The sequence below is a fragment of the Oncorhynchus gorbuscha genome, linkage group LG01 (assembly GCF_021184085.1).
Source record: "Oncorhynchus gorbuscha isolate QuinsamMale2020 ecotype Even-year linkage group LG01, OgorEven_v1.0, whole genome shotgun sequence".
Lineage (NCBI taxonomy): Eukaryota > Metazoa > Chordata > Actinopteri > Salmoniformes > Salmonidae > Oncorhynchus > Oncorhynchus gorbuscha.
Window position 1 is genome coordinate 38,810,018 of NC_060173.1, and position 26,981 is coordinate 38,836,998.

At 41.8% G+C, this 26,981-nt stretch overlaps 2 protein-coding genes, 2 long non-coding RNA genes and 1 pseudogene across 4 annotated transcripts; 2 read left to right on the plus strand and 3 right to left on the minus strand.

Annotated features, from left to right (window-relative positions):
• Positions 1-3: 3 nt before the first annotated feature.
• LOC124037338 lies at positions 4-23,197 on the minus strand (annotated as a pseudogene).
• LOC124037348 lies at positions 9,261-9,773 on the minus strand. The gene is made up of 3 exons (XR_006839171.1): positions 9,662-9,773; positions 9,501-9,546; positions 9,261-9,328 (listed from the first exon to the last, which is right to left on the minus strand). It is a non-coding gene; the product is annotated as an uncharacterized LOC124037348 (long non-coding RNA).
• On the minus strand, positions 9,987-13,055 carry LOC124037354. Its single transcript, XR_006839172.1, has 3 exons — positions 12,971-13,055; positions 12,706-12,793; positions 9,987-10,123 (listed from the first exon to the last, which is right to left on the minus strand). It is a non-coding gene; the product is annotated as an uncharacterized LOC124037354 (long non-coding RNA).
• On the plus strand, positions 14,491-15,663 carry LOC124037328 (metallothionein B). Its single transcript, XM_046352044.1, has 3 exons — positions 14,491-14,650; positions 14,759-14,824; positions 15,456-15,663. The coding sequence occupies exons 1-3, from the start codon at positions 14,626-14,628 to the stop codon at positions 15,545-15,547; spliced, it is 183 nt and encodes a 60-aa protein (XP_046208000.1). The 5' UTR covers positions 14,491-14,625; the 3' UTR covers positions 15,548-15,663.
• A 1,161-nt stretch (positions 23,198-24,358) lies between the features above and the next one.
• On the plus strand, positions 24,359-25,532 carry LOC124006715 (metallothionein B). Its single transcript, XM_046316867.1, has 3 exons — positions 24,359-24,519; positions 24,628-24,693; positions 25,325-25,532. The coding sequence occupies exons 1-3, from the start codon at positions 24,495-24,497 to the stop codon at positions 25,414-25,416; spliced, it is 183 nt and encodes a 60-aa protein (XP_046172823.1). The 5' UTR covers positions 24,359-24,494; the 3' UTR covers positions 25,417-25,532.
• Positions 25,533-26,981: the final 1,449 nt, after the last annotated feature.

Below are 26,981 nucleotides of genomic sequence, written 5' to 3' on the forward strand. Positions count from 1 at the left end.
CCTGAGAGACATTGAAGACACTCATTCAACCAACAAGACTTGAATAAAAATACTACAATGAAAACAAAAAACAGACATATTAAGTCAAAAGACCATTTCATTTTAGAGTTACATTTTCTGCACACACAAAGTTCCCTGTCTATTTACAACCTACAAAATGTAAACGTGTATCACACAATGCTGGTCCCATTTAACATTAAAGGAGTATAGATTTATTTGGCTAGAAAATCACATTTACAATATGACAGTTACTCCCACCCACTGACTCTTCTAAAACATCACTGCTGACCAATATGACATCTTGGGGTGCTTTTCTTCAGGCCTTGCCACTAGTGAACTAGACTTTCTTCACACTTATAAATCCTCTCACACAGGGGGTACCATCAGGAAGAGGCTGTGCCTGCTCTCATGATCTTGAACAGGGCATTGACATTGTTGTTTTTGATAGCGTCCTGGCAGGCTGTGATAACCTGATTCTTCGGCTTACCCACTGAGAGAGACAAATAGTAGTAGAGGTTAGGAAAGACACATTCAAACCTCTACAATTGCTATCCCCCACTGATCACCCTGTCAACCCCTACTCACCTCTCAGTCTCCCTGCCCTCTGAATGGGCTTGGTTGACAGACTTAAGAGCATTGTGATTGTTGGATCCAATCTTTTACTCATTGATCAGGTCTCTCTTCAGGTCATAGAGCTCAATGTAGAGCTTCTTCATGTTCCTCCTGTCATGCAAAAAGATGAAGGGATGAAAAGAAAAGCCAAGCAGAGAAATCATGGTGGTTGTTGTGGCTTCACTAACTTGTCCCCCATGAGTTGTGCATCCTCTGCCTGCTCCAGCATGTTACGGATGTGATGAGAATGATCTGCAATGGCCTCCATCAGCATTTGGTGGACAGAGTGACAGTCATCTACCTGTTCAAACAATAGGTAACTTTGCGTAACGGTATGTAACCCCGTTTCTCTGAAGGAGATGAGGAAGACATCTCACTATGGGACACGCCCTCTTTTGTGGGTCATTGGTTGAAACCAATCATGCCTAACAGACAAATCAGAGCTTTATGGGTGTATGCCCCGTGTGTCTATATAACACCCTTCACTGTTCTGGTTTCCTCATTCTAAGAACTACCTCTTACACAAATCGTGCAAGAGGGGCAATCTGGTGAGATCTCCTTCAGAGAACCGGGGTTACATACCATAACCCAAAGTTCTCTTTCAGTCGACTCAGTTGGACATTTCCCTATGGGACACTTGCAAAGCTCCCCGATTGCCAATAGTACCTTTCCTGAGAAGCCTGTTGTGGTACTTGGTAATGTACTTGATCCATCCTACTCAGCTCCAGTCCAAGGACTCTGTGCATCAGGGAGGTTGCAGTAACGTCCACGCAATAGAACCTCACAAAGGTGTGAGAGGAAGCCTAACTAGCCGCACAAATCTCCAAGACGGAGATGCCTCTATACAGTGCCCATGACGTGGCAATTCCTCAAGTGAAATGTGCGCGGACACCCAGGGGAGACTGCAATCCCAGACAACTGTACACCTTGGCGATAGCCTCCACTACCCAATGGGTGAGGCATTGTTTGGACAAAGCTCTACCCTGATCAGGGGTGGAAAAGCAAATAAAAAGTTGGTCACAACTCCGGAATGGCCTAGTGCTGTCCATGTTCAGTAGATGCGCAGTGCACGCACTTAAGGCGCCGCTGCTCTGGAGAAGAGAACAGCGGAGGGTGGAAGGGAAAAAGGTCACTGGCTTGACTACTATAAGTCATGGGAATGACCTTAGAAATGAACGTGGCGTAAGGATGTATCATAGCCTTGGAGTAGTCGGGGGTGAAACTGAGTGCATGAAGGAAGAACCGAGAGCACATGAAGGTCGCTAACACACTTGGCCATAGCCAAGGCGAACAACTGGGCTGTCTTATATGACAGAGTCTTAAGATCCACTGTCTCCAGGGATTCAAAGTGATTGCCTGTAAGTTCATCCAGAACCATTTCCAAATCCCATGATGAGGAAAGTGGCTTGGAGACCAGACAGAGATTTGGAGACCAGACAGGGGAAGGTAAAAAGGGATGGTGCTTCAATGGTGGGGTAACACACTGAAGAAACAGCACCGCTCGTGCTAGCCAAACAAACCAAATGTGGGTTTAGCCCAAAGGATTCTAGCTAAAACACCAGTGGAACCGTTAGCACACTACACAGCCAAGACATTCAAAGGTTCAGCTAGCTAGCTCCGAACTGTGGAATCCGACAGAGAGTAGAGACCCCAGGTATAAGGAGCTTAAATATGTGGGAACCTGCAATTAGCGGGATGCTAAAGCAGTGGAGCTAGCTAGCTAACAAGGCCAGGCAACATATGTACTGTAGCTAGCCAATGACAAAAGTTCTGCTAACAAGCTAACTAAGGTATCTTCACTCCGTAAACTTAAGCTGAAGATTTCAGAATTTCTGAAAATAGAAAATAAGCCACCCAATGCTCCATGGTGGGGTGGTAACCCACCAGGAAAGAAAAGTTAAGTTGAGAGCTAGTTTTCTGAAGAACACTGCTTAGTGAGCTAGTACCCAAATAGACTTGTGACGATGCAAAGAAATAGGAAACCAGAGCAGTGCAGGGTGTTATATAGACACGAGGGGCATACACCCACAAAGCTCTGATTGGCCTGTTAGGTTTGATTGAATAAGGCTTCAACCAATGACCCGTAAAAGATGGTGTGTCCCATAGTGAGACGTCGAACCGAGTCGACTGAAAGAGAACATAGAAATGTTAGGCCCACTACACAAAAATAAAGCAATAACTAAGATGTTGTGAGGTTGTTAACGAGAGAAATGCCATTGGTGTGAAGGTTGAGGAGGGTAGTGTGGGAACAGGTTTGTTCACCTCAGTCATGGTGTCCGCAGCTTCCAAAAGTATGTGGGGGGAAGTCTGCCTCTGCCTGTAGGTCTATGTTGTCTGTGATTAGTGTGATCTGATTGGAAAGCAAAGAACCACTGAAGGGGCCATTTTGAAACACTACAGATCTCCTGTGCACGAAGATGTGTGTTAACACATGTAGACATACCTCTGCCCACAGCGCAGAAAGTTGAACGTCACAACTGGGGTATCAATGCCCTCCGGTAGAAGGATGATCTGGTTCAGCCACATGACGACCTAAAGACAAGAATACAGATTTTCTGTAATAACAGTTAACATTACTATGAAGCAGAATGCCAGAGGGGCTTGGAAGAGTCTGTAGAGGAGCGTGACAGCACAGGGAAGTGTGTGTGTAAGTTAGAGTAACAGAGAGTGAAATACAAAGAATGAATGTGCTTACTCTCTGTGGCCTGGCGAAGGTGACTTTCCCAGTAGGTTGAGATACCTCAGGATCAACATTAAGATCATACATGGAGAAGCCAGGCAGCTAACGCAGCTGACGCATATTCTTAAAGACGTGGAACTGAACGCTGGAGGAAAGGGAAGAGAAAGAATAAGCACATTCAAATTACAAAATTATTTATTGTTGTCATTAGACAGAGCTAAAGTACTGCTAAACTTACAAAGTCGGAAAGTAATTGATAGTCAAAATCAATGATTGGTTGTTTAAAAGTGTGAATTTCACTGGGAAATCACTTCACTAACACATCTATGCAAAGGACTCAGCTGTCTCTTTGATAATTAAAATATGTGTACCTGCTCTTGCCGCAAACAAAAGCTTTGATGTATAGATCCACGAGGAGGGATAATGGGAACACGGATACAACCAGACCAATTCTGGGCACTGGGGTGTACCACATGACTTTCACTCTCGAAGATTCCCTCAGCGAAAATCAGCATGGCTCTAATGATGGTCTCTGTAGGGGGAAATCCAAGAGGACAGTACTCAGCCCACTCAGTTACCACAGCAAGCCACATGAGGCTGCACATTCTGGATTATAGCATGGTGAGTGGAGAGAGTGATTGGGTTCAATGTGGGACGGGCTGAAGTTTGGTCAGCATGGTGAGTTTCTGTGTGGTTTTAGGACTGTGTAAGTGAGCTGCTTACTGTGTTTTGATGACAGTGCATGAATGTGTTGGTGGTTAGTAGGGAGGGTATCTGTTTGGAGTGATGGTGTTTACCATTGGGCGTGGAGATGCTGAGCTCTGTGTGCCCTCTGAGACTCCGTGGCAGCTCTGACAGAGGGCAGTCTAGAGCTGGGTATTGGCTGGTATCACCCCCATCTGGGTATCACCTTCTGAAGTCCCTGGGACAGCCTGCTACACAAGACACACAGTCCTTTACACTAAGGTACAAACACTATGCATGTGTATGTTTGTACATAGAGTGGGAGGATCATGTTCTCAGAGTAACTGATAGGTCAGGGAATGTTTATCTGAGGTGTGGGTGTTTGATTGTACATGTGGGCTTTAGCATTTTCCTCTAATATGAGTTACTTCAGAGAGTTTCAGTGTGTATATATAAATGTCAACGTGTGTTTGGTTGTAGGTTTATCCTCATAGTTGATTGTGTGAACGTGTTTGTCAGTGTCTGTTCTTAGTAGGGCTTTTCCCCAACTAAAGAAAATGTTGGTCGACGGAGAGTCGTCTGTTGTTTCGACCAATCTATTGGTCAAAATGTTAAAATACAGTGAGGCAAAAAGTATTTAGTCAGCCACCAATTGTGCACGTTCTCCCACTTAAAAAGATGAGAGGCCTGTAATTTTCATCATAGGTACACTTCAAATATGACAGACAAAATGAGTAGAAAAAAAATCCAGAAAATCACATTGTAGGATTTTTTATGAATTTATTTGCAAATTATGGTGGAAAATAAGTATTTGGTTAATAACAAATGTTTATCTCAATACTTTGTTATATACCCTTTGTTGGCAAAGACAGAGGTCAAATGTTTTCTGTAAGTCTTCACAAGGTTTTCACACACTGTTGCTGGTATTTTGGCCCATTCCTCCATGCAGATCTCCTCTAGACAGTGATGTTTTGGGGCTGTTGCTGGGCAACACGGACTTTCAACTCCCTCCAAAGATTTTCTATGGGGTTGAGATCTGGAGAGACTGGCTAGGCCACTCCAGGACCTTGAAAAGCTTCTTACAAAGCCCCTCCTTCGTTGCCCGGGCGGTGTGTTTGGGATCATTGTCATGCTGAAAGACCCAGCCACGTTTCATCTTCAATGCCCTTGCTGATGGAATGACGTTTTCACTCAAAATCTCACGATACTTGGCCCCATTCATTCTTTCCTTTACATGGATCAGTCGTCCTGGTCCCTTTGCAGAAAAACAGCCCCAAAGCATGATGTTTCCACCCCCATGCTTCACAGTAGGTATGGTGTTCTTTGGATGCAACTCAGCATTCTTTGTCCTCCAAACATGACGAGTTGAGTTTTTACCAAAAAGTTATATTTTGGTTTCATCTGACCATATGACATTCTCCCAATCTTCTTCTGGATCATCCAAATGCTCTCTAGCAAACTTCAGACGGGCCCGGACATGTACTGGCTTAAGCAGGGGGACACGTCTGGCACTGCAGGATTTGAGTCCCTGGCGGCGTAGTGTGTTACTGATGGAAGGCTTTGTTTCTTTGGTCCCAGCTCTCTGCAGGTCATTCACTAGGTCCCCCCATGTGGTTCTGGGATTTTTGCTCACCGTTCTTGTGATCATTTTGACCCCACGGGGTGAGATCTTGCGTGGAGCCCCAGATCGAGGGAGATTATCGGTGGTCTTGTATGTCTTCCATTTCCTAATAATTTCTCCCTCAGTTGATTTCTTCAAACCAAGCTGCTTACCTATTGCAGATTCAGTCTTCCCAGCCTGGTGCAGGTCTACAATTTTGTTTCTGGTGTCCTTTGACAGCTCTTTGGTCTTGGCCATAGTGGAGTTTGGAGTGTGACTGTTTGAGGTTGTGGACAGGTGTCTTTTATACTGATAACAAGTTCAAACAGGTGCCATTAATACAGGTAACGAGTGGAGGACAGAGGAGCCTCTTAAAGAAGAAGTTACAGGTCTGTGAGAGACAGAAATCTTGCTTGTTTGTAGGTGACCAAATACTTATTTTCCACCATAATTTGCAAATAAATAAATTTAAAATCCTACAAAGTGATTTTCTGGATTTTTTTTCTCATTTTGTCTGTCATAGTTGAAGTGTACCTATGATGAAAATTACAGGCCTCTCTCATCTTTTTAAGTGGGAGAACTTGCACAATTGGTGTCTGACTAAATACTTTTTTGCCCCACTGTATATATAGACACACCCTATGTTTGAATAAAATCAACTATATATAGACTACTGAGCCTGTCTGATGCTTAAAGCAATGCAATTAAAAATGAAGACATAAAATGACTAAAGAGGGAGCCAGAGATCAATTTCACCTAACCAGAACAGTTTCATTTCGTTTATAGTGAATCAATATCATGTGGTTAATCAAAATTCTATGAAAATGATACAAATCTAAAGGTAACTTCTATTGCCAATATGTAGAAGTAGCCTACATAAAGCCAACAAATAAAAACATTGCAGCCCGGAGGTAGAAAATATCCTGATAAAAATAAATATCCTATGAATCACATTGGCTACGCATGGCCTGTCGCAAGGAACTTGACACATTGTGTCAACTATTAACTTGATCCAGCATGAGGTGAGAAAACTTGCAACATTGTGTAAAATATTCTGGGCCCTCAGAGTTTCCTGCTCCAGTGAGCTCCGGACAGACACGGCTGTAGGCTATTTGCGTAATGGATAATAATGAATCAGGTAGGCATATTTAATGATGTTTTCACTGGATTAGAGCATGACATTTTTTCCTCTTTCATGCTGAGTAGTTATGGAAAGGGAGAGAGCTGGAAAGATATTTCTAATAGGATACGTTGAGGAACGATGTCCTTCTCAATGGATGTAAAAAACAGACTTAATTTACTTTCTGTTTGAGGCGGGAAAAAAGTGACTTTGAGAATCTCCACAGTAATGGTGAGTTAAGACTATCATAAATATATCAATAGTATCAGATCCCCAAATGGGCACATAGGCCTATATTTGCACGCAGGCCAGGTATCCTAGGCCTACTTCTATGTGTAATCTGGCGTGTGTCTTTACTCAAGATTAACAGAAGCGATCCAAACAAGAAAATTAATACATTGACAACTCATAAATGTAATTAAATAAACCCAAACCCTTTTCTCACAAGTGTAGCCTACGTTGGGCGCTCTGCAGACAACATTTCCACTCCTACAATGACAACAGAAGTTACCGTAATTAAACAAACAATGTAGAGGAGAAATTATGGAAATGAATAGTAGGCTAAATGTACCACTGGTGATACCGGTGTACCCTTCCTGAGGCCTCTGCAATGGATTAGTCTGCCCAGAAAGGCGTGAATCAGACAGGTGTCTCGTATGCCATACATTTTAAAAATATATTTGCAACAGCTTGACTAACAAAATCTCGGTCAACCAACAGCCTATCGACCAGTGGACTAAATGGGGTCAGCCCTAGTTCTTAGAAACCTTGGCATTCTCCTTATAGTTGCATAGTTCCAGTAGCAGGTTCTGCCTGAGTTGGCTCAGCTCTCGGATCAGACTCCACACTGGAGTCCATCAGGTTCCCCTTCATCTCCTTACTGGCAGGCAGGTAGCCACGCACTGACAACAAGCATACAACACATTGGATGTCAAAGACAAATTCTGAGAGAATACACACAAATAAACTAGGCCTATTCGAAGTAGTAGTAGTGTTACTCATGTCTTTACCTTCTCCCTCCACAGAGGTACAGATGAGCTGGATCTGTCCATCCATGCGATAGTCCCTCTCCACCACTCCAGCCACAGAGGACAAGAAGCTGTCTTTGAAGATGACTTCAAAGATGACTTCTTCAAGGGGCCTTACAACATTCCTTACACTTGGAGCAAAGGTTGGTGCCAAGTGTCAACCAGTCCTAGACAATGTGACAAAGTGAAGGATTAGAGGACTTTGAAGACTCTCTTTGATTGGTTCTGTACTCATTTTAACAAATAGGTCTTCTCAATTGCCCTAAATTGATTGTTGACTGACGGATCAAGGTGGTTTACCTTTCCATTGGACTAGCCCTTGATGAGTTCTACAACACCGTCAGCCTTAAGGTCAGATACATGGATGCTCATTGCATGGTTCTTAGACTGCAGAGGGAAAGAGGGACAGTTATTGGCACATCTTTAAACATAATGATGGTTCAAATTCAATACATTTTGTGTAAAGTGACAGGGATGCATTAAGAAGGAAAACTAATATTCCACCCATTCAAAACATGCAATACCTTGATTATCCAGTAGTGGGCAGTGTGGTCATAAACTCCCACTGTTCCATTGGCAAGTGCATAAGCAAACCTGCTGCCATGCTTATGACAGAGGGAGGTAACCTTCTGAAAGATACAAAGAGAGAACAATCAGCACATGTCCTCTCTTTGCTGACATTTTCTGTACTATACACAGCAAGATTTTTTAAAGTTTTAAAACATCAAATAGCTGCAGAAACACAACTCTGGGTATGTAATATGAGCTATACCTCATTTTCACAAGTTCATCTTCTTTAATCAAAATCAAATTTGTTGGTCACACGTGTTTAGCAGATAGTTATTGCGGGTGTAGAGAATTGCTTGTGCTTCTAGCCCCGACAGTGGAGAAATATCTAACAAGTAATATCTAACATTATTAAAGGGCTAGTGTTTCATTTCATGAAAGTGGCCTGTGATTCCTAATCTATGTCTATAGGCAGCAGCCTCTGATATGCTAGAGATGGCTGTTTAACAGTCAGTGGTGTAGTATAGAATACAATACAGTATATACATATGAAATGGATGATGCAATATTTTAACACAATTTAAGTGACTAAGATACTGTAGAACAGTGTGGAGTGCAGTTTATAAATATGAGATGAGTAATGCTAGATACAGAACTTTATTACAGTGGCTACTGATCCATTTCTAAAAGTGGCCAGTGATTCCTAATCTATGTCTATAGGCATCTGCCTCTGATGTGCTAGTAATGGCTGTTTAGCAGTCTGATGGCCTTGAGATAGATGTTTTTTAGTCTCTCTGTCCCAGCTTTGATGCACCTGTACTGACCTCGCCTTCTGGATAAATGTGGGGTGAACAGGCAGTGTGGTTGATGTCCTTGATGATCTTTTTGGCCTTCCTATGTCATCGGGTGCTGTAGGTGTCCAGGAGGGCGGGAAGTTTTCCCCCGGTAATGCGTTGGGCATACCACACCATCCACTGGAAAGCTTTGCGGTTGTGGGTGGTGCAGTTGCCGTACCAGGCGGTCATACAGCCCGACAGGATGCACTCAATTGTGCATCTGTATACCCTAATGTCAAAGTCCTCTGATCTGACAAGAAGCTGCAAAGACCAGACAAAATAAAATATACACAGTATATGACCCATTTTAGGATCTCGTATATTTATGTAATAACAACATTTAAAGTCTTCTAGCTGTACATTGCAAAGTACTTGCTTTCATCTTTGGATAAAACTTCTGCTAAATAAAATGTCACCTAATTTTTTCAATTACCAGTAAAAGCACAGATAACCAATGACCAGACATTATCCCCCGTGTCCTGAAAAGGAACACAGACAAACAAACAAACAAATAATTTCCTCAATTGTGGTAAAACTATTCCTATTTCAATGTTAGACAACAGTTCATATGATAAAGAGGAACACAATCCATACTGTCCAGAACTGGTCGTTCCCCTCACAGTCAAATCCTTGTAGGGCACAGTTTCCTCCGATGATGGTGAGGGGGGACTCAATGTTCGCCAATTTCCCTAAAGCGATGGCATTGTCCCCATCTGTCACCTAGAGGAATGGAAATAGCATCATTATTTGCAAAACTGTATTATTATGTAATACTACTACAACAGAAGCATGATTATGTTGTATCATTGCTTCCTATCCAGTTCTTGGCTCACCTCTCTGTTGAAGATGTCAGCAATTTTGTGTACATCATAGGCCAGGTTTGTCTGGGTGCCCACGAGGAGCGTGTCTCCAGTGGTGTTGGGTCGTCGAGTACCAGCTGTCAAGCAGCTCAATGCCTAGTTGATGTTGAGCAAAGAGATGTCTGAGTCCTGGGCACTGGCTCAGACGGTAGGCTGCCTGCCACTGGCCACGCATGTGAGGGTTATAGATGAACACCTGATAGGAGAGAGAAGATTGAATTACTTGAGCTGGAGTGCTATATTACGATGCATCAAGCTTCATGCATATATGTAAATGGAAAATACCAAAGGGAACTGGGCGAGGCCTTACATTCCCTGATTGTGTGACTGCAGTGAGACATGGGTGGATCCCTTTAAACTTGCCCATTGTAACCATGCAAGGGCTTATTTTATGGTTCATCTTGAGGGTGATTGCCTTCGGAATGTATTCAGGCCCCTTGACTTTTTCCAAATGTTGTTATGTTACAGCCTTATTCTAGAATATATATTTTTTTAATCCTCAGCCATCTACACACAATAGCCGATAACGAAAACTGAAAACAGGTTTTTAGACATTTTTGAATATGTATTTAAAAAAACAACTGAAATACCTCATTTAGATAACTACTCAGACCCTTTGCAATGAGACTTGAAATTGAGCTCAGGTGCATCCTGTTTCCATTGATATTCCTGAGATGTTTCCACAACTTGATTGGAGTCCACCTGTTGTAAATTCAATTGATATGACATGATTTGGAAAGGCACACACCTGTCTATATAAGGTCTCACAGTTGACAGTGCATGTCAGAAAAAAAACCAAGCCATGGGGGTGAAGGAATTGTCAGTAGAGCTCCGAGACAGGATTGTGTCGAGGCACAGATCTGGAGAAGGGTACCAAAAATCATTCTTAAATGGAAGAAGTTTGGAACCACCAAGACTCTTCTTAGAGCTGACCGCCCGGCCAAACTGAGCAATCGTGGGAGAAGTGCCTTGGTCAGGGAGGTGACCAAGAACCTGATGGTCACTCTGACAGAGCTCCAGAGTTCCTCTGTGGAGATGGCAGAAACTTCCAGAAAGACAACCCTCTCTGCAGCACTCCACCAATCAGACCTTTGTGCTAGAGTGGCTAGATGGAAGCCACTCCTCAGTAAAAAAGCATATGACAGCCCACTTGGAGTTTGCCAAAAGGCACCTAAACACTCTCAGACCATGAGAAACAAGATGATCTTGTCTGATGAAACCAAGATTGAACTCTTTAGCCTGAATGCCAAGCGTCGTGTCTGGAGGGAACCTGGCACCATCCCTATGGTGAAGCATGGTGGTGGTAGCATCACGCTGTGGGGATGTTTTCAGCGGCAAGAACTGGGAGACCAGTCAGGATTGAGGCAAAGATGAACAGAGCAAAGTACAGAGAGATCATTGATGAAAACCTGCTCCAGAGTGCTCAGGACCTCAGACTGGGGTGAAGGTTCACCTTCCAACAGGACAACGACTCTAAGCACGCAGCCAAGACAACTTCAGGACAAGTCTCTGAATGTCCTTGAGTGGCCCTGCCAGAACCCGGACTTGAACCTGATCGGACATCTCTGAAGAGACCTAAAAATAGCTGTGCAGCAACACTCCCCATCCAACCTGACAGACCGTGAGAGGATCTGCAGAGAAGAATGGGAGAAACTCCCCAAATACAGGTGTGCCAAGCTTGTAGCGTCATACCCAAGACGACTCAAGGCTGCAATCGCAGCCAAAGGTGCTTCAACAATGTACTGAGTAAAGGGTTTGAATATTAATGTAAATGTGATATTTCCGTTTTTAAATTTGTATAAATTAGCTAAACTTTCTAAACCTGTTTTTGCTTTGTCATTATGAGGTATTGTGTGTAGATTGAGGATGAAAAAACAATTGAATCTATTTTAGAATAAGGCTGTAACCTAATAAAATGTGGAAAAAGTCAAGGGGTCTGAATTATTTGCGAAGGCACTGTAGACACCAAAATGGTGGCACAATACTAAAATTAAAATAACCAATCACAGTACATATTGTGAGTTTGTTCTACTGGATGCTTATTCTGAGATGAGTATGAAATCTAATAATCACTGCTGGAGATGCATGTAAAACAGTATAACCTAAGACCGTCCCCTCGCCCATACCCGGTGCCGTCACCGATTGAAACGCTATTTAGCGCGCACCACCGCTAGCTCCTTTTCCACAGCAACCAGTGATCATGGTCAACAGCATCAATGTAACAATACAACTTCACGTCCGTCCCCTCGCCCATACCCGGGATCGCACCAGGGACCCTCTGCACACATCAACAACTGACACCCACGAAACATCGTTACCCATCGATCCACAGAGCAAGGGGAACCACTACTTCAAGGTCTCAGAGCAAGTGACGTCACCGATTGAAACGCTATTTAGCGCACCGCTAACTATCCGTTTCACATGCATGTTGCATCCACTTGAAAACGACCCTCATAAACTTTGTTTTTACACTGCTGCTACTCACTGTTGACTATCTATGCATAGTCACTTTACCCCTACCTACATGTACAAATTACATCGACTAACCTGTACCCCTGCACATTGACTAGGTACTAGTACCCCCTGTACATAGCCTCTTTGTTATTGTGTTACTTTTTATTTTTTACTTTAGTTTATTTCGTAAAAATTTTCTTAACTATATTTATTGAACTGAATTGTTGGTTAAGAGCTTGTAAGTCAACATTTCACGATAAGGTCTACTACACCTGTTGTACTCGGCACATGTGACAAATAACATTTGATTTTGAAACGGCTTACTCCAGGCGCCCGCTGGGTGTCCCGGCGTTCCATGTTCATTGCATTGGCTCCAAGTCTTCCAAAATAGCCAACAAAGATAAACAGATACCTAGATAGATGGCATATCTATGACTAATTAAAATATTGTTAATAATAGAGTGTAACATTTCAGTAATTATCAGTTATTCCCCCATTTCCATATGCAACAAGACATGAGATATGCCGACAGAACATACAAAGCATTTCATATAGTTAGCCCATTTGATAAAGCGAGACGATATCTTACCGAAGTCCTCGATCTTTAACTGTCAATGTTTCTAGGTTAGCTAGCTAGCTAGCTATAACCATGCAAAGGCAGTTATTTAAAAAAATATATCTATATATATATATTGCAAATGACTTCACTTGTCACTCAAAGCTGCTCAAGTTACTTTGTCGCGAACACATTATTCCACAGTACCAAATAAGTGCTTTGAAGTCATCATCGTTCATGGAGTTTAGAATAGATTTCTGTATCGTTCATGATTCTTATTCGGGTAAATTTGTTTTATATATATATGTAACAATAAATATTTAGACCGTCCCCTCGCCCATAGCCGGGCGCGAACCAGAAACCCTCTGCACACATCAACAACAGTCATCCTCGAAGCATCGTTATCCATCACTCCACGGAGCAAGTGGAACCACTACTTCAAGGTCTCAGAGCAAGTGACGTCACCGATTGAAACGCTATTTAGCGCGTACCACCGCTAACTCAGCTTGCCGTTTCATATACATGATGAAAGATTAAAGTATTTATAATAGGCATGTAGAATAGTTCTGAATGCATCATTTTTTTATTTTCATAACTCATTTGTATGGAGTTTAGAAAATATTTCTGTATTTGATCATGATTCTTATTAGGGTAAATGTGTTTTATATATATGATGAAATATGAAAGTATTTATGAAAGGCATGTAGAATAGTTCTGAATGCATCATTGTTTTTGTTTTCTTAACTGTCATTTGTAATTAATTGTAGGTCTGGCTGCTGGCGGTGACTATTCTTATTACGTAGCACAATGCTTGTGGTATGACACAGCTCATTTACTCAGGCAAGATATTCTAGAAAAATACTAACACTCAGTCGACATGCGCAAAGTGATTCATTCACATTCGAATGTTGCTCATAAGCACAGCTCGTGTGCAGATAAAGGACGCACGGGACTGGAAGCTCTCAACACAGCACCAATGACAACACCACTCCCGAAAAAGTGACAACTGAACCGTTTAATAATTTGCGTACCGTGTGCACTGTGCACGGTAACGATGACTGTTCAACCCAAAACCAGTCAACAATGTAGTGATTTGTAAATCGTCGTTTTAATATATATTTCCATAAACACTAGGCCTATTCAAATTCTTCCCAACAAGTAATATAATTATATTAACTTTATCGCATTCTAATCTATAGGCCTATGACCAGATTATATTATAGTATATAACAAGTTAAATCATCATGAATTTGAACATTACAATTAGATCGTGCCTGTAAAATAACAATATAATGGCTTGATTGATTACAACACTCCAGACCCTGGGGTTATTGAAGGCATTCCTAAAACCAAAAAAATATCCCAATAAATGTTTGTATAGTTAAATAAATATAGGTGTAGCCTTAATTAATCGATGATCAACGTGGTAATCAGGTTTATGTAACAGGCTATGGAATTAGGAAACAATAGGAAACTCTTCCTTGATTATTTTCGCGCAGTATAATGAAATAACCCGGGTGCAAACCCTGATCGTCTGAACGCGAGACTGTTTTGCACACGGCACCCGTCTGTCCCTGACGCTATAAAACCGGTGCTTCGCCAAAGAGAAATTTAAAGCTTGCAACTCAACGGTGAAATTAAGCTGAAATACTTCATTTGACTAAAGAAGCGCGATCAAAAACTGAAAAATGGATCCTTGTGAATGCTCTAAAAGTACGTGTTCATGTATATTGATTAATATAATCAGAATGTAGGCCTATTTATTCGAAAACCAACTATCTGTCATTTTGATCATCTATTAACGCAACTGTCTATTTGTAGCTGGCTCTTGCAACTGCGGTGGATCCTGCAAGTGCTCAAACTGCGCATGCACCAGTTGTAAGAAAAGTAAGTAGTGTTTTTTTGGGGGGGGGGGTTTGCATTCTAAATACCATTTCAGATTGCCCATGTAGGTATATTTACCCAATCTCTTCTCAATTGGGTCTGGTGGCACGTTAAATGGACGGGCTGGGCACCCTATGTGATAATCAAGTGGGAAGGTAACTTACCACATACAACTGGAGAGAAATCCACGTAAACTTCCCCCAACTGGTAATTACTAGTGGGGAAAACTCGTCTTATGTCCTGAGCGCCGACTTCTCCTTCATGCTGACTTCACCGAAGGAAATGATTTGATAACTGCAATTTTGGCAAAAAATTCAACTGCACAACTTTTATGAAAAGCAATGTAATTTTTAACGCATGTTTACCAGCATGATGGTTGACACTGTTGGCCATTAGAAACGGTTTCTCTCATTGAGTTCAAAGATATTGACCAACTGGTCAATACCATCTTCCCACTTAGTTATGAACACCTGGTAGCCTAATTAGGCTCTTCAAGAGGACTCTGAACTAGGAAGGCTTTAATTAAGTTGACCACAACTGGGGAGACAAGTTGACAACTCATCCTAGAGCCTTATTAATAGGTTTTGTAATAGTCTCATTGGTCATCACTAATCAATTGTTTTTGTCCCATCAGGTTGCTGCCCCTGCTGTCCTTCCGACTGCAGTAAATGTGCTTCAGGCTGTGTGTGCAAGGGCAAGACCTGTGACACCAGCTGTTGTCAGTGAGGCCTGGTGCATTACCGTGACAATGCAGTCATTCCCTACGCAATTGGTTGTACCATCTTGAGCCTAGACTTAGTACTTTGTCTGTTAAATGTAAGAAAATAAATTCCATTAAACTTCCCAAGTTTGACTTTCATTTGGGTTACTGGGGTGGGTAACAACACAATGTTTAGTAACCTGGTGTCTACATGTTTCTTGATTCCCTCCCAAATTAAGTGGGTGATTCGCTTAGTTAACCATCAGTTTCCATTTAATATTTGTACTGGTAATTTGTCTAAATACGAAATTTAATTCTTAACAGATCCCCATTAGCTGTTCTTGGGGACCAAACACTAAGGCTCTTACATCAAAGAGGACCGTAAATAGCGTAACACATACAAAATATTTAACACTAAACAGTGTGTGCTAGAATGTCTTCACTTTACCTGCTGTTCCGTTCCGTAAGGTGAATTATTAGTTTGCAATCTGACCTCCCATAGTCTTTGTGATTGAAGGCCTTTTAGCATGTCTTGTGGTGTGCATGGGTGTCCGAGCTGTGTGCTGGTAGTTTATACAGAGCTCGGAGCATTCAGCTTGTCAACCTCTCACTTTGACCCATGAACGATTGACATGCCGCCCTGTTCTGAGCAAATTGTAATTTTCTTAAGTCTTTGTGGCACCTGACCACACGACTGAACAGTAGTCCAGCTGTGACAACTAGGGCCGGTAGGACCTGCCTAGTTAGTGATAAGGTAGAGCAGTGCTTTATGGACAGACTTCTCGCTATCTTCGCTACTGTCTCACTGACCATGACAAGTTACAATCCAGAGTTACTCCAAGCAGTTTGTGGTTAATATTTAGCTAGTTGGGTTTGAGAAGGGGTTAGCTAACTTGCTATCAAGTTAAAATGCTAGTTGTCTGTGATTCTGGTTACCCTCTTAGGTTAAGTTACATATACTGATTTTGTGTCCTGTAGTTATGTCTAGTCTGAGACCAGGATGGACAGCCACCTCAGACAACCCTCATTTTATTGTTAAATGGCCTGAGTAAATGTATCCACAATATGCTATACTGTGTCTCCCTAACAATGAAGGCTAGAATAGGCTTGTAAGTATTTGGATGGGAGACACATTGGAACCAATTGCTGCTGGGGACCAAAGTCTGGCCCTCAAGTAGACTGTTGCAGTGTAATTGTGGGGTTAATGTGAAAGTCACAGTCCTGACTCAATGGTTCCTGCAAATCTAAGCTCTTACCTGTCCTTGACCAAGTGTCTGCTACCTGCTGGTATAATCTTCAATGCAAATCTAAATACTACACACAGGTCTGTCATGCATAAGTTTAAGGAATACCTAGGATAGGTTAAGTAATCCCTCTCACCCCACCCCCCCTAAGTTTTAGATGCACTATTGTTAAGTGACTGTCCCACTGGATGTCATAAGGTGAATGCACCAATTTGTAAGTCGCTCTGGATAAGAGCGTCTGCTAAATGACTTAAATGTAATGTAAATGTAAGCTGTTCTAACACCGTTCAATCTGCATGTCAACACTGCTTTGAGATGAGTGATTAATAGTAGATTAGGTTGAGGAGTGTTTTACTTTTGGGGTGTTTAGTTACCAATTAGGCATAGCAGGCCTGTCACACTTTTTTTATAAAGGCATATTGTATTCATTTATTTAACCTTTATTTAACTAGGCAAGTCAGTTATGCCAGCACATGAAGGGATTGAAAAATGACAATTGCAATACATAATTTTGTCCCCATCCCTAATGATGAGGCAGACTCAACCAAAAGGGGGGTTGGGTTGGAGGCTGAGATCCCACTCCTTCATGATGACGGTATAGGCACAAGGTTGCGTGACTTCTCGATCTACCACCTCCATTACACTCCGGCGCAGCAGGTGGCGGCAGAGAGCTGCCCACAAGTAAAAAGCGCGATGTCGTTTTGGAAAACGAGACATCATCCAATCACCGTAGACCTCAGAAGTGCCGGGGTAAAATGTATGTACGACGGGGGTGAAAAATGAAATAAGCGCAAAATAATTGTTATAACTATTAGTTGTGGAACAAGGGAAAGGATCATTTGCTATCTAGGCTTCTTGTAAGTTTCCCAGCTAATACGCTTTATAACTAGCAAGGAATGATACTAGTTATTGTAGTTATCCTGCAAGCTGATACTAGCACCATTCATCAGTACGCGGTCTGTCCTTGCCAAGCATGACACTAGCCAGTTTGCTACCGTGCTTTCCGCTGTACCTGTCTAACGTTAGCTAAATTAATGACTTATTTTAATGTTGATGGCATAAAATGTGTAATTCGTATTTAAGTTTTTGTAGACAGTCATATCAAAATATATTCGTAGTAAGAGGCTCACCACGATAGCAAGCTAGCCTAATAGCTAATCGTGCTAAGGGGGCATGCGCGCGTTGGGTTCGATTTTCTGACGACTGGGGAAAAGGGTAAGATTAGTTTGTACATGGTGTGGCCCGTGACAGATTAATAAACACTGATTTATATAGAACCAGTCCAGTGATCACTCCTGGTCCGGACAACATAAGTACATACACATTACATACAGCCTTTAATTATTTTTAAGTAAAAAAAAGTTTTCATCAAGAATGTTTTGTGGTATCTGGAATGATTTATGTCTGGAATCAGTCATTAGGCCTAAACAGCAGACAGTCACTGATTTGTTTAAATGACATGTTCCCAGCTAGGATTAGGATAGCTAGCAGTCAGATTGTTACAGGCTAACTCAGCCTTACTTACAGGTTAGGTACTTGTTGGTGTATTATAGAGAATTTTCGACCAACCTTGACTTGGCAATAGCCTACTTCCTCAATTCCCAACTTGGAAGAAGACAACAAATGCTTTAGAAAACGCTCTGTCAATAAAGTTAAAAAACAAAACATTGCTCCATGAAGTCATCCAACAATGTGTAGGCTGCCATATTGTCTATTTAAAATATTTTCTCATTGTTCTCTCATTGTTCTCTGTGCTATGCCAAACTGAACCGATCTAATAACTCCTATCAGCTGAAATGGATGATGCAATATTTTAACACAATTTAAGTGACTAAGATACTGTAGAACAGTGTGGAGTGCAGTTTATACATATGAGATAAGTAATGCTAGATACAGAACTTTATTACAGTGGCTACTGATCCATTTCTAAAAGTGGCCAGTGATTCCTAATCTATGTCTATAGGCATCTGCCTCTGATGTGCTAGTAATGGCTGTTTAGCAGTCTGATGGCCTTGAGATAGATGTTTTTTAGTCTCTCGGTCCCAGCTTTGATGCACCTGTACTGACCTCGCCTTCTGGATAAATGTGGCGTGAACAGGCAGTGTGGTTGATGTCCTTGATGATCTTTTTGGCCTTCCTATGGCATCGGGTGCTGTAGGTGTCCAGGAGGGCAGGAAGTTTTCCCCCGGTAATGCGTTGGGCATACCACACCATCCACTGGAAAGCTTTACGGTTGTGGGTGGTGCAGTTGCCGTACCAGGCGGTCATACAAGCCCGACAGGATGCACTCAATTGTGCATCTGTATACCCTAATGTCAAAGTCCTCTGATCTGACAAGAAGCTGCAAAGACCAGACAAAATAAAATATACACAGTATATGACCCATTTTAGGATCTCGTATATTTATGTAATAACAACATTTCAAGTCGTCTAGCTGTACATTGCAAAGTACTTGCTTTCACCTTTGGATAAAACTTCTTCTAAATAAAATGTCACCTAATTTTTTCAATTACCAGTAAAAGCACAGATAACCAATGACCAGACATTATCCCCCGTGTCCTGAAAAGGAACACAGACAAACAAACAAACAAATAATTTCCTCAATTGTGGTAAAACTATTCCTATTTCAATGTTAGACAACAGTTCATATGATAAAGAGGAACACAATCCATACTGTCCAGAACTGGTCATTCCCCTCACAGTCAAATCCTTGTAGGGCACAGTTTCCTCCGATGATGGTGAGGGGGGACTCAATGTTTGCCAATTTCCCTAAAGCGATGGCATTGTCCCCATCTGTCACCTAGAGGAAAGGAAATAGCATCATTATTTGCAAAACTGTATTATTATGTAATACTACAACAGAAGCATGATTATGTTGTATCATTGCTTCCTATCCAGTTCTTGGCTCACCTCTCTGTTGAAGATGTCAGCAATTTTGTGTACATCATAGGCCAGGTTTGTCTGGGTGCCCACGAGGAGCGTGTCTCCAGTGGTGTTGGGTCGTCGAGTACCAGCTGTCAAGCAGCTCAATGCCTGGTTGATGTTGAGCAAAGAGATGTCTGAGTCCTGGGCACTCTGGCTCAGACGGTAGGCTGCCTGCCACTGGCCACGCATGTGAGGGTTATAGATGAACACCTGATAGAAGAGAGAAGATTGAATTACTTGAGCTGGAGTGCTATATTACGATGCATCAAGCTTCATGCATATATGTAAATGGAAACTACCAAAGGGAACTGGGCGAGGCCTTACATTCCCTGATTGTGTGACTGCAGTGAGACATGGGTGGATCCCTTTAAACTTGCCCATTGTAACCATGCAAGGGCTTATTTTATGGTTCATCTTGAGGGTGATTGCCTTCGGAATGTATTCAGGCCCCTTGACTTTTTCCAAATGTTGTTATGTTACAGCCTTATTCTAGAATATATATATTTTTTAATCCTCAGCCATCTACACACAATAGCCGATAACGAAAACTGAAAACAGGTTTTTAGACATTTTTGAAAATGTATTTAAAAAAACAACTGAAATACCTCATTTAGATAACTACTCAGACCCTTTGCAATGAGACTTGAAATTGAGCTCAGGTGCATCCTGTTTCCATTGATATTCCTGAGATGTTTCCACAACTTGATTGGAGTCCACCTGTTGTAAATTCAATTGATATGACATGATTTGGAAAGGCACACACCTGTCTATATAAGGTCTCACAGTTGACAGTGCATGTCAGAACAAATAAAACAAGCCATGGGGGTGAAGGAATTGTCAGTAGAGCTCCGAGACAGGATTGTGTCGAGGCACAGATCTGGAGAAGGGTACCAAAAATCATTCTTAAATGGAAGAAGTTTGGAACCACCAAGACTCTTCTTAGAGCTGACCGCCCGGCCAAACTGAGCAATCGTGGGAGAAGTGCCTTGGTCTGGGAGGTGACCAAGAACCTGATGGTCACTCTGACAGAGCTCCAGAGTTCCTCTGTGGAGATGGCAGAAACTTCCAGAAAGACAACCCTCTCTGCAGCACTCCACCAATCAGACCTTTGTGCTAGAGTGGCTAGATGGAAGCCACTCCTCAGTAAAAAAGCACATGACAGCCCACTTGGAGTTTGCCAAAAGGCACCTAAACACTCTCAGACCATGAGAAACAAGATGATCTTGTCTGATGAAACCAAGATTGAACTCTTTAGCCTGAATGCCAAGTGTCGCGTCTGGAGGGAACCTGGCACCATCCCTATGGTGAAGCATGGTGGTGGTAGCATCACGCTGTGGGGATGTTTTCAGCGGCAAGAACTGGGAGACCAGTCAGGATTGAGGCAAAGATGAACAGAGCAAAGTACAGAGAGATCATTGATGAAAACCTGCTCAGTGCTCGGGACCTCAGACTGGGGTGAAGGTTCACCTTCCAACAGGACAACGACCCTAAGCACGCAGCCAAGACAACTTCAGGACAAGTCTCTGAATATCCTTGAGTGGCCCTGCCAGAACCCGGACTTGAACCTGATCGGACATCTCTGGAGAGACCTGAAAATAGCTGTGCAGCAACACTCCCCATCCAACCTGACAGACCGTGAGAGGATCTGCAGAGAAGAATGGGAGAAACTCCCCAAATACAGGTGTGCCAAGCTTGTAGCGTCATACCCAAGAAGACTCAAGGCTGCAATCGCAGCCAAAGGTGCTTCAACAATGTACTGAGTAAAGGGTTTGAATATTAATGTAAATGTGATATTTCCGTTTTTAAATTTGTATAAATTAGCTAAACTTTCTAAACCTGTTTTTGCTTTTCATTATGGATGAAAAACAATTGAATCTATTTTAGAATAAGGCTGTAACCTAATAAAATGTGGAAAAAGTCAAGGGGTCTGAATTATTTGCGACGGCACTGTAGACACCAAAATGGTGGCACAATACTAAAACGAAAATAACCAATCACAGTACATATTGTGAGTTTGTTCTACTGGATGCTTATTCTGAGATGAGTATGAAATCTAATCATCACTGCTGGAGATGCATGTAAAGCAGTATAACCTAAGACCGTCCCCTCGCCCATACCCGGTGCCATCACCGATTGAAACGCTATTTAGCGCGCACCAACGCTAGCTCCTTTTCCACAGCAACCAGTGATCCGGGTCAAAGGCATCAATGTAACAATACAACTTCACGTCCGTCCCCTCGCCCATACCCGGGATCGCACCAGGGACCCTCTGCACACATCAACAACTGACACCCACGAAACATCGTTACCCATCGATCCACAGAGCAAGGGGAACCACTACTTCAAGGTCTCAGAGCAAGTGACGTCACCGATTGAAACGCTATTTAGCGCACCGCTAACTATCCGTTTCACATGCATGTTGCATCCACTTGAAAACGACCCTCATAAACTTTGTTTTTACACTGCTGCTACTCACTGTTGACTATCTATGCATAGTCACTTTACCCCTACCTACATGTACAAATTACATCGACTAACCTGTACCCCTGCACATTGACTAGGTACTAGTACCCCCTGTACATAGCCTCTTTGTTATTGTGTTACTTTTTATTTTTTACTTTAGTTTATTTCGTAAAAAATTTCTTAACTATATTTATTGAACTGAATTGTTGGTTAAGAGCTTGTAAGTCAACATTTCACGATAAGGTCTACTACACCTGTTGTACTCGGCACATGTGACAAATAACATTTGATTTTGAAACGGCTTACTCCAGGCGCCCGCTGGGTGTCCCGGCGTTCCATGTTCATTGCATTGGCTCCAAGTCTTCCAAAATAGCCAACAAAGATAAACAGATACCTAGATAGATGGCATATCTATGACTAATTAAAATATTGTTAATAATAGAGTGCAACATTTCAGTAATTATCTTTCCCAAATGAACACATCCACAAGACAGTCAGCGATTGTAACTCATCACGGATAACAACGTTCACTACTTACTATAGCTAGGTACATTTATTCCCCCATTTCCATATGCAACACGACATGAGATATGCCGACAGAACATACAACGCATTTCATATAGTTAGCCCATTTGATAAAGCGAGACGATATCTTACCGAAGTCCTCGATCTTTAACTGTCAATGTTTCTAGGTTAGCTAGCTAGCTAGCTATAACCATGCAAAGGCAGTTATTTAAAAAATATATATATATAATGCAAATGACTTCACTTGTCACTCAAAGCTGCTCAAGTTACTTTGTCGCGAACACATTATTCCACAGTACCAAATAAGTGCTTTGAAGTCATCATCGTTCATGGAGTTTAGAATAGATTTCTGTATTGTTGATGATTCTTATTCGGGTAAATTTGTTTTATTATATATGTAACAGTAAATATTTAGACCGTCCCCTCGCCCATAGCGGGGCGCGAACCAGAAACCCTCTGCACACATCAACAACAGTCATCCTCGAAGCATCGTTATCCATCGCTCCACAGAGCAAGTGGAATCACTACTTCAAGGTCTCAGAGCAAGTGACGTCACCGATTGAAACGCTATTTAGCGCGTACCACTGCTAACTCAGCTTGCCGTTTCACATCCGTTTCATATACATGATGAAAGATTAAAGTATTTATAATAGGCATGTAGAATAGTTCTGAATGCATCATTTTTTTTATTTTCATAACTCATTTGTATGGAGTTTAGAAAATATTTCTGTATTTGATCATGATTCTTATTAGGGTAAATGTGTTTTATATATATGATGAAATATGAAAGTATTTATGAAAGGCATGTAGAATAGTTCTGAATGCATCATTGTTTTTGTTTTCTTAACTGTCATTTGTAATTAATTGTAGGTCTGGCTGCTGGCGGTGACTATTCTTATTACGTAGCACAATGCTTGTGGTATGACACAGCTCATTTACTCAGGCAAGATATTCTAGAAAAATACTAACACTCAGTCGACATGCGCAAAGTGATTCATTCACATTCGAATGTTGCTCATAAGCACAGCTCGTGTGCAGATAAAGGACGCACGGGACTGGAAGCTCTCAACACAGCACCAATGACAACACCACTCCCGAAAAAGTGACAACTGAACCGTTTAATAATTTGCGTACCGTGTGCACTGTGCACGGTAACGATGACTGTTCAACCCAAAACCAGTCAACAATGTAGTGATTTGTAAATCGTCGTTTTAATATATATTTCCATAAACACTAGGCCTATTCAAATTCTTCCCAACAAGTAATATAATTATATTAACTTTATCGCATTCTAATCTATAGGCCTATGACCAGATTAGATTATAGTATATAACAAATTAAATCATCATGAATTTGAACATTACAATTAGATCGTGCCTGTAAAATAACAATATAATGGCTTGATTGATTACAACACTCCAGACCCTGGGGTTATTGAAGGCATTCCTAAAACCAAAAAAATATCCCAATAAATGTTTGTATAGTTAAATAAATATAGGTGTAGCCTTAATTAATCGATGATCAACGTGGTAATCAGGTTTATGTAACAGGCTATGGAATTTGGAAACAATAGGAAACTCTTCCTTGATTATTTTCGCGCAGTATAATGAAATAACCCGGGTGCAAACCCTGATCGTCTGAACGCGAGACTGTTTTGCACACGGCACCCGTCTGTCCCTGACGCTATAAAAACGGTGCTTCCCTGACGCTATAAAAACGGTGCTTCGCCAAAGAGAAATTTAAAGCTTGCAACTCAACGGTGAAATTAAGCTGAAATACTTCATTTGACTAAAGAAGCGCGATCAAAACTGAAAAAATGGATCCTTGTGAATGCTCTAAAAGTACGTTTTCATGTATATTGATTAATATAATCAGAATGTAGGCCTATTTATTCGAAAACCAACTACCTGTCATTTTGATCATCTATTAACGCAACTGTCTATTTGTAGCTGGCTCTTGCAACTGCGGTGGATCCTGCAAGTGCTCAAACTGCGCATGCACCAGTTGTAAGAAAAGTAAGTAGCGTTTTTTTTTAGGGGGGTTGCATTCTAAATACCATTTCAGATTGCCCATGTAGGTATATTTACCCAATCTCTTCTCAATTGGGTCTGGTGGCACGTTAAATGGACGGGCTGGGCACCCTATGTGATAATCAAGTGGGAAGGTAACTTACCACATACAACTGGAGAGAAATCCACGTAAACTTCCCCCAACTGGTAATTACTAGTGGGGAAAACTCGTCTTATGTCCTGAGCGCCGACTTCTCCTTCATGCTGACTTCACCGAAGGAAATTATTTGATAACTGCAATTTTGGCAGAAATTCAACTGCACAACTTTTATGAAAAGAGGTTGTAATTTTTAACACATGTTTACCAGCATGATGGTTGACACAGTTGGCCATTAGAAACGGTTTCTCTCATTGAGTTCAAAGATGATATTGACCAACTGGTCAATACCATCTTCCCACTTAGTTATGAACACCTGGTAGCCTAATTAGGCTCTTCAAGAGGACTCTGAACTAGGAAGGCTTTAATTAAGTTGACCACAACTGGGGAGACAAGTTGACAACTCATCCTAGAGCCTTATTAATAGGTTTTGTAATAGTCTCATTGGTCATCACTAATCAATTGTTTTTGTCCCATCAGGTTGCTGCCCCTGCTGTCCTTCCGACTGCAGTAAATGTGCTTCAGGCTGTGTGTGCAAGGGCAAGACCTGTGACACCAGCTGTTGTCAGTGAGGCCTGGTGCATTACCGTGACAATGCAGTCATTCCCTACGCAATTGGTTGTACCATCTTGAGCCTAGACTTAGTACTTTGTCTGTTAAATGTAAGAAAATAAATTCCATTAAACTTCCCAAGTTTGACTTTCATTTGGGTTACTGGGGGTGGGTAACAACACAATGTTTAGTAACCTGGTGTCTACATGTTTCTTGATTCCCTCCCAAATTAAGTGGGTGATTCGCTTAGTTAACCATCAGTTTCCATTTAATATTTGTACTGGTAATTTGTCTAAATACGAAATTTAATTCTTAACAGATCCCCATTAGCTGTTCTTGGGGACCAAACACTAAGGCTCTTACATCAAAGAGGACCGTAAATAGCGTAACACATACAAAATATTTAACACTAAACAGTGTGTGCTAGAATGTCTTCACTTTACCTGCTGTTCCGTTCCGTAAGGTGAATTATTAGTTTGCAATCTGACCTCCCATAGTCTTTGTGATTGAAGGCCTTTTAGCATGTCTTGTGGTGTGCATGGGTGTCCGAGCTGTGTGCTGGTAGTTTATACAGAGCTCGGAGCATTCAGCTTGTCAACCTCTCACTTTGACCCATGAACGATTGACATGCCGCCCTGTTCTGAGCAAATTGTAATTTTCTTAAGTCTTTGTGGCACCTGACCACACGACTGAACAGTAGTCCAGCTGTGACAACTAGGGCCGGTAGGACCTGCCTAGTTAGTGATAAGGTAGAGCAGTGCTTTATGGACAGACTTCTCGCTATCTTCGCTACTGTCTCACTGACCATGACAAGTTACAATCCAGAGTTACTCCAAGCAGTTTGTGGTTAATATTTAGCTAGTTGGGTTTGAGAAGGGGTTAGCTAACTTGCTATCAAGTTAAAATGCTAGTTGTCTGTGATTCTGGTTACCCTCTTAGGTTAAGTTACATATACTGATTTTGTGTCCTGTAGTTATGTCTAGTCTGAGACCAGGATGGACAGCCACCTCAGACAACCCTCATTTTATTGTTAAATGGCCTGAGTAAATGTATCCACAATATGCTATACTGTGTCTCTCTAACAATGAAGGCTAGAATAGGCTTGTAAGTATTTGGATGGGAGACACATTGGAACCAATTGCTGCTGGGGACCAAAGTCTGGCCCTCAAGTAGACTGTTGCAGTGTAATTGTGGGGTTAATGTGAAAGTCACAGTCCTGACTCAATGGTTCCTGCAAATCTAAGCTCTTACCTGTCCTTGACCAAGTGTCTGCTACCTGCTGGTATAATCTTCAATGCAAATCTAAATACTACACACAGGTCTGTCATGCATAAGTTTAAGGAATACCTAGGATAGGTTAAGTAATCCCTCTCACCCCACCCCCCCTAAGTTTTAGATGCACTATTGTTAAGTGACTGTCCCACTGGATGTCATAAGGTGAATGCACCAATTTGTAAGTCGCTCTGGATAAGAGCGTCTGCTAAATGACTTAAATGTAATGTAAATGTAAGCTGTTCTAACACCGTTCAATCTGCATGTCAACACTGCTTTGAGATGAGTGATTAATAGTAGATTAGGTTGAGGA

Coding starts and splice junctions, on each gene's coding strand:
- LOC124037328 (XM_046352044.1), top strand. CDS start 14,626: ATGGATCCTTGTGAATGCTCTAAAA. Junction 14,651..14,758: donor TCCTTGTGAATGCTCTAAAA/GTACGTGTTCAT, acceptor GTCTATTTGTAG/CTGGCTCTTGCAACTGCGGT. Junction 14,825..15,455: donor ATGCACCAGTTGTAAGAAAA/GTAAGTAGTGTT, acceptor TTGTCCCATCAG/GTTGCTGCCCCTGCTGTCCT.
- LOC124006715 (XM_046316867.1), top strand. CDS start 24,495: ATGGATCCTTGTGAATGCTCTAAAA. Junction 24,520..24,627: donor TCCTTGTGAATGCTCTAAAA/GTACGTTTTCAT, acceptor GTCTATTTGTAG/CTGGCTCTTGCAACTGCGGT. Junction 24,694..25,324: donor ATGCACCAGTTGTAAGAAAA/GTAAGTAGCGTT, acceptor TTGTCCCATCAG/GTTGCTGCCCCTGCTGTCCT.